The sequence below is a fragment of the Carassius gibelio genome, chromosome B2, assembly GCF_023724105.1.
Source record: "Carassius gibelio isolate Cgi1373 ecotype wild population from Czech Republic chromosome B2, carGib1.2-hapl.c, whole genome shotgun sequence".
NCBI classification, from domain to species: Eukaryota; Metazoa; Chordata; class Actinopteri; order Cypriniformes; family Cyprinidae; genus Carassius; species Carassius gibelio.
This window is the reverse complement of record NC_068397.1, coordinates 12,897,921-12,905,059: the sequence shown is the minus strand read 5'-3', so window position 1 is coordinate 12,905,059 and position 7,139 is coordinate 12,897,921. Positions and strand designations below refer to the sequence as shown.

General features: G+C 35.2%; 1 protein-coding gene across 2 annotated transcripts; it reads left to right on the top strand.

The window, feature by feature from the left end:
• The first annotated feature begins 3,160 nt into the window (after window positions 1–3,160).
• On the top strand, window positions 3,161–6,652 carry LOC127951585 (cell division cycle protein 20 homolog). 2 transcript variants are annotated; one of them, XM_052549565.1, is made up of 11 exons: window positions 3,161–3,337; window positions 3,638–3,852; window positions 3,934–4,079; window positions 4,287–4,383; window positions 4,503–4,628; window positions 4,730–4,926; window positions 5,136–5,230; window positions 5,309–5,534; window positions 5,650–5,775; window positions 5,854–5,971; window positions 6,075–6,652. In XM_052549565.1, the coding sequence occupies exons 2-11, from the start codon at window positions 3,663–3,665 to the stop codon at window positions 6,233–6,235; spliced, it is 1,482 nt and encodes a 493-aa protein (XP_052405525.1). In that variant the 5' UTR covers window positions 3,161–3,337; window positions 3,638–3,662; the 3' UTR covers window positions 6,236–6,652. The 2 variants fall into 2 exon arrangements, with proteins under 2 accessions (XP_052405525.1, XP_052405526.1); XM_052549566.1 differs by having other exon boundaries at window positions 3,172–3,337; window positions 3,934–4,076.
• The last annotated feature ends 487 nt before the right edge of the window (window positions 6,653–7,139 follow it).

Below are 7,139 nucleotides of genomic sequence, written 5' to 3'. Positions count from 1 at the left end.
CCGGGCTTTAGGATTTTCAAAATAAAAGTTGTAATCTCTTCTTCTTCTTCTTCTTCTTCTTCTTCTTCTTCTTCTTCTTCTTCTTCTTCTTCTTCTTCTTCTTCTTGTAGTGTTTATTGGCGATGGGCAAGCCTGCTTTTGGTGCACTACACCCACCAATTTAACTGTGGAGCGTGGAGTGTCAATGAGAAGCTTTATATATATATAACCCTTACTTCAATACAATTAATCCTTATACTCTTATAAAGATTCCTGTGTCTATAAAATAACTTATTATCATTCTTCTGAACTGTCTATTACTTTATATTAGTTCTAATGTCATGTTATTTGCACCTTCTGATTGTAACTTTGTTTCCAGCATCTGTCTCTCTTTACTATATGCTCTAGACCATAATAAAATATGCTCCACTGTTTCAATTTCATCACAAAATCTACATAATCCAGAAGGATGTTTACTGATTTTATGTAAAATTCCATTTAACAATGAATGTCCTAATCTCAATCTTGCTATTATTTCTTCTTTTTAAGTCACTTTCAGTCTTATTTTTTGGAAATCCTACACTGTAAAAAATTATTTTTTGAACTTGTAAATAAAGATAGCATCAGTTAAGTAAATTTTACAAACAAATACTATTTTGTCTTTTTACTTCAAAATATCATGTTTAATTCAATAAGCTACTTGAGGTTTCATTTTTATTTATTTTACTTAAATACACAAGTAAATTCAAATGGAACTGACTAGGTAGAAATGAAAGTTAAAACTCAAGTATATTTTACTAGGAACCGTTTGTTATGTTTACAAGGATTCTTTAAGTAAATATCAAAGTTATGATGCCATATTTCCCATCAAGCAATGGGGCATGAATAATTAAAAATGTACACTGTTTTATGGTTGCTTCTGTTGTTAGTTGTTTATTTTAGTTGTTAGTTGTTGTTTGTTTTAGTAACATACTGTTTTGTGACACCTGGAGTTTATTTTCTATTCAAAATGACCCATTGATACTCAAACAGTATTCACTGATTGTTACCGTCATTGTGTGTGGTGTACCAAGTATTGAGGTCTCTGTGTTCAGGTGGCTATTAATTTTATTGAGTGGGCATATCATCTTAAAATGATAACAGCCTGTCTACATGCTTACTTGCATGTTTGCAAGTGAACCAAATGCTTTAATAGCACGATGATTTACCAGTGTTACCTTGTTAAAGTAAATTGCATAAACTCACAGATTTTATTAAATTCAATGTTTAAGTTGTACTTAAAATATATGAGTGCAAAATTTGCAAAAGAAAAATACAGTTGTACGCTTTTTTTCAGTAATAAGCATTAGGCTACACAATGTAAAATTCAGAAACAAAGAGTCACCAAAATTTACTGGGAATTTCCAAGTAAACATAACTTAAAAATGTCTAATTAAACCTACTAATAATTATGTTTAGGCTTTTACTTAGCAAATGTTTGTAAATTTACTACAATTTTCTGAGTGAAAAAACTTAGCAAGCTTTTTTCAAGTAAATCCTACTCCTCATTTTTTACAGTGTACTTTCTTTTGGATTTTATACAGATGTCTACCCGTCTTCTCCGTATCCCATTTATGTTGCCAAGATTTATTACAGCTTGCTTAATAATTGTCTTTGCTTCTGCTTTGCTGATTTTTTCATCAATTTCTACAATATTTCTATTAACTGATCTCTTAGCATGTTTATCTGCCATTTCATTTCCATCTATTACAACATGTGCTGGAATCCATAAAAATGAAACAACCTTGTCATGAGCATGAAGTCTATATAGCAGTTGCATGATTTCTATTATAATATCTTGTCTGCAATTTGATTGTCCTGACTGAATACTTCTTAGAGCCACCAGTGAATTGGATACAACTGTTTTCTTATTCTGTGCATCTTCTAACCAATGTAAAGCTAAAACAATAGCAATCATCTCTGTAGTATATACAGATAAGTAGTCTGGTGTTCTTTTTGCAATAATTACTTCTTGTTGTGGTATGACCATTGCTACTCCTGTCTTATTTGATTCTGGATCTTTTGATCCATCTGTATAAATTTGTTGTCATAGTATAACCATTTAATATACTGGTTTATTTCATTGACTGCATCACTTTTAGATTTTTCCACTTCTAGAATTTACAGGTCTACTGCAGGCATATTAAATAACCACGGTGGGAGTGCAGCTATAGGCACTGCATCACTAAATTTCCTATTTACTAAATCCATTGTTTTTGCCATTTCTCCTTCTATCCAACCAATACTTTTTATATTTGTTCTCTCACGTTCCCATCATTCTTCAAAAATCACCTTAGTTGGATGTTTACTACTGTGGCCTTTAAAAGATAGTTTTAATCTCTAAATGACAGACCGGTTTTTAAACTAAAAGCATCTCTCACTGAAAAGGACATCGTTTTAAAACCACATGGATTAAAATGGTAATACCAGCATCGGTCAAGAAACTGACAAAAACAATTCCTTGTATTGACTAAAAAAAAATTAAAAAAAAATGAAATGCAATAAACAATGCAATGAAAGCGAATGGTTGTATTGTTTGATATCTTTAATATTTTCAGGCCAGACCTTGTACAACACATAACTACTTATATTTTCCATGTTAAAACACACTTATTTTACAAATATATGTGTGCAATATTAAGTTAATTGAGTTTAAATTGTATTTACCTTATTTTTTATTTTATTTTTTTTACTTCTTTGCACTTTCCTTTGTATGGCAACTCTGTGTACATTTACATTTGTATTCCTATGTTCTTATATTGTGTAATATGTTATTCACCTGTAATTCAGTGTGTCTAGTTAATGTATTTATTGTATTTCTGTGAGCACATTAATTCTTTGTATACATGTTTCCAGTAAACAACTAAACTAGAATACATCATTCAGAAACATTATCCTGTCATATCTACATTTTAACCTGAAATATATAAAAGATATTAACAACAGACCAATGATTAACAAATCAGATTAACAACATGTCATGCACACAATCGAGCCTTACAAATGACTCTTAATATGTAATACTTTCAGGAAGTGCTCTGTTATGCGATACACCAATCAGCGCACAGAATTCTGCCCTGCCCCTGCTGCCGTGGCAACAGCGAAAACTTTTGTTTTTTGAATTGACCAATCACGACAGGCGTTTCAGACATTTAAACTCTGGCGTTCATCCATTGACTATCCTCACCTGCTCAGACCATAGTATCGACTCTGCTTGTGGAAAGACAAAAGACGCACTAAACTTGTGTGTAAATAAGAGGTTTTTATATTTAGGTGGCAACTGTATTTTGCTTCGAGGAACGGATTTTTCGGATCTGTGGTAAGATTGAATATAAAGTATGGTTTATTTGGACCCCCTCCCCCCCGAGTTGGTTGAGTTATTCACAAAACTGCAGTAATCCACATTGTATTGGTTCACAAATATTTTTAACATACATTTTTATGTTAAAGGTTATGGAGAGTATACATAACGGTTATCAAGTTAGTTTGACATATTTTACATCAAACGGCACTTCACCATCATGCTTCACGTGCTCCATGTCGCCAAACTCTGTAACTTATCTGTTCTCTCTCTCTCTCTCTCTCTCTCTCTCTCTCTCTCTCTCTCTCTCTCTCATAGAGTAATCGCAGCTGCTGTAATAATAATGTCCCATTTTGAGTTTGAGAATGACATCCACAGCGTCCTCCGTCTGGACATGCCCATCACCAACGCCCCGATTGCGAGATGGCAAAGGAAAGCCAGCACATCCAGCTCGACCAACACAAACTCCCTCTCACCGAACAAGAGTGTCAACCGTTCAGTGAGCCTTTCCAAAACCCCCAGCAAAACACCAGGTGAGAGCCACATGGGTCCAGCTCCTGCTTACTGTAGAGCTGGAGTGTCTCCAGTGTTGCATAACCTATGTCTCCAAACAGGAAAGAACGGCAAGACCCAAAACACCCCCTCTAAGGCAGGAGGAGATCGATTCATCCCAACAAGGAATAACAAACAATTAGATGTAGCAAGTTTTCTTATTTCCAAAGAAAACGAGCCAATGGAAGAAATCGCATCCACTACAGCAGTAACAAACATTTTTTACATATTTTTTTAAAATAAGAATACCTTTTCACAAACTTTTATTTATAAAAAAAAGAAGTAATAACTTGGATATAATGGTAATTATTTTTTATAATAATTAATTCATAGTGCAATGATACATCTTTATTATTATCAATTCACATTTCAGCTTTCTTGATGTTTTCTGACTTTTAAATTAATGTTCTGCCAGCCAAAACAAAAAGCTTGGTCTGTGACACTAAATGGATATGACATTGAGGAAGCAAAGATCTTGCATTTAGGAGGAAAACCACTGAATGCCCCTGAAGGTATGTTTTATTTATTTTAATTAAATATAATTGCTTGTATTTGGCTTATTGATTAACACAAGTTAAATTTTTCCTGGTGAAGTCCTTCCACAAATGGGTCTCTTAACTATCTTTCACAGGTTATCAGAATAATTTAAAGGTTCTCTACAGCCAGGTGCCCACACCGGCCTCTATTAAGAAGAGCCGGTACATTTCATCGGTTCCAGAGCGGATTCTAGATGCCCCTGATATCAAAAATGACTTCTGTGAGTTGATAATTTTTCAGGAAAGCCACATGGTCTGATTTTGAAGACCTTTTTTTTTTTTTTTTTTTTTTTTTGAGACTAACATGTCAGTTTCTGTTCAGATCTAAACCTGATGGATTGGGGAAGGCAGAACTTGTTGGCAGTTGGCCTTGCCAACCATGTTTATCTGTGGGATGCTGGGGCCGGGGACATTGTTTTATTGAAGAAAATGGAGGATGATGGAGAGCACATCTGCTCCGTCTCTTGGAGCAAAGATGGCAATTTCTTGGCCATTGGGACAAGTGATTGTAAAGTTGAGGTAATTGGTTACTTTTTCTCAGGCTGTGGTTCAATATTCTACATTGGTTCTCACTCTGACAACAAGGCGTCCCATTGTCTAAGTTCATATACAAAACCGTAACCAACTACTTCTGGGACTACTGTAATTCCAGATAAAAGCAAGATATCTTGGAGTTTCAAGGTCTCTAAATTGCCATATTGCTTGCTGAACTTGCCATTTTCTTGCAGCTATGGGATGTTCAGTACCAAAAGCGTCTCCGCAGCATGGATGGCCATTTGGCAAGGGTTAGTTGCTTGTGTTGGAACGACCATGTTTTGTCCAGGTAAGTCAAACACCTCCTTGTGCTCTGCAGATTATATGCATTTTAGTGTTTTAACATCTACTTGTTTGTTATCCTTAGTGGCTCCAGGTCTGGTTTGATTCATCAGCATGATGTCCGGGTAGCAGACCACCACCTCTTTACCTTTGGGGGACACACTCAGGAAGTCTGTGGCCTTACATGGTCCCCAGATGGGAAATATTTAGCTAGTGGTGGTAATGACAACATGGTGTACATTTGGCCAATGACAACTGGTTCAGAGTATCAAGCCATACATTCTCTAAATGAACACCAGGGAGCAGTCAAGGTGATGTGAATTTTTTTGCGATTATGTCTTTTATTCTACCTGTGGTCTTCCATTTGAGGGTGTAGTTCAAATTATTTTTTTTTTATTTATTTATTAATTTTTTGCACCTTTTAAGGCTTTGGCATGGTGCCCTTGGCAGCCTAACATCCTTGCATCGGGAGGTGGCACCAGTGACCGTCACATTCGCATCTGGAATGCAAATAGTGGTTCTTGTATCAGTGCCTTAGATACTTGTTCACAGGTAGGCTCACTCACTGTCTGCTTGCATGTCGTAGTATACATAACATGAGTGATTTAACAAATGATGGTTTCTTTACAGGTATCATCTCTTGTTTTTGCACCAAATTACAAAGAGTTGGTGTCTGGTCATGGTTTTGCTCATGATAAGGTTATCATCTGGAAATACCCCTCGCTCAGTAAAGTTGCAGAGCTTGAAGGCAAGTTTGAGTAATTTGTACGGCCACCCTTCCTTCAGTTGAACTACAACTACAGTAACTTGATGATATTAATTCTTCCTATTTTTCCAATCATCTGTCTCAGGACATGAAGACCGAGTCCTCAACTTGGCGCTCAGTCCAGATGCTTCGACTGTGGCTTCGGTTGCTGCTGATGAAACCATTCGACTTTGGAAGAGTTTTGAAAAGGATGCTGTCAAGAAACCCAAGTTTACTAGCAGCATCATTCAGCAACATATTCGATAATTATGTAATGGTCTTTTTAAAGCACCCAGCAAACCGGGAATTGTATCAAATTTGAAGATCTAAAACATTCATTAGAACTTCCCATTGGATTTTATTGTTTGCTTTTCAAAGGGCTGGGGAATTCCATTCCTAAACACTGATGGCTGTTACGTGCTATCAGTCTGCCATAATCTCTACACTAAGTTCTGTTAGGCACTCGCTTATACTTGTTTTCAGATGCACAATGGGTTTTTTAAAAAATGTCATATTTTGAGTATGGCTGGTATGTGGGATTTCTAGAAGACCACCTCCTCTGGAAGCTAAACCCTCAAACTTTTTTTTTTTTTGCATTTAACCACAAAAGTGATCATTAAATTATGTACAGAAATGTAAATTTTCAAATAAAGTTTTATAAGGAAGCATTTGCTTCCCTTTTGACATGTTTTTTGTACTTACCTTATAGATGCTCTAATGTTGTGTTCAATTAGTTTAATCTTGTTATATTTATAACGTGGTTTTTAAAGTTTGTAAGTGGAATTGTGTATCGCCATGTTGGCAAACTAAAACCACCAATGTCAAGTATGGAAGAGATGAGCTTTGAGACATAATTGCTTTGCCTGAACATGCACTTGAGCTCTATGAAAGATTTGGTGATTTCCGTTTTAGAATGGTGTTTTTTTTTTTTTTTTTTTTTCAAATGGACAACAGAAAGCTCTTGACGTGGTTTTATTGTGAATACATTGATACTAGAGATCAGTGAATTAATAAAAGGTAAACATCCAAGCATTACGGACATAGCATATGCAAAAGAAATGAGATTCACACTTTAGTGGACCATGTTTCATATGAATTTCTGGATTGTCTCATATTGAAAGGGAAGTATTCAAAGTTCTTTCCAGATGTACTAGATATTATGTTTAACAGT

Coding starts and splice junctions, on each gene's coding strand:
- LOC127951585 (XM_052549565.1), top strand. CDS start 3,663: ATGTCCCATTTTGAGTTTGAGAATGACATCCACAGCGTCCTCCGTCTG. Junction 5,231..5,308: donor AACGACCATGTTTTGTCCAG/GTAAGTCAAACA, acceptor TGTTATCCTTAG/TGGCTCCAGGTCTGGTTTGA. Junction 5,776..5,853: donor CCTTAGATACTTGTTCACAG/GTAGGCTCACTC, acceptor GTTTCTTTACAG/GTATCATCTCTTGTTTTTGC.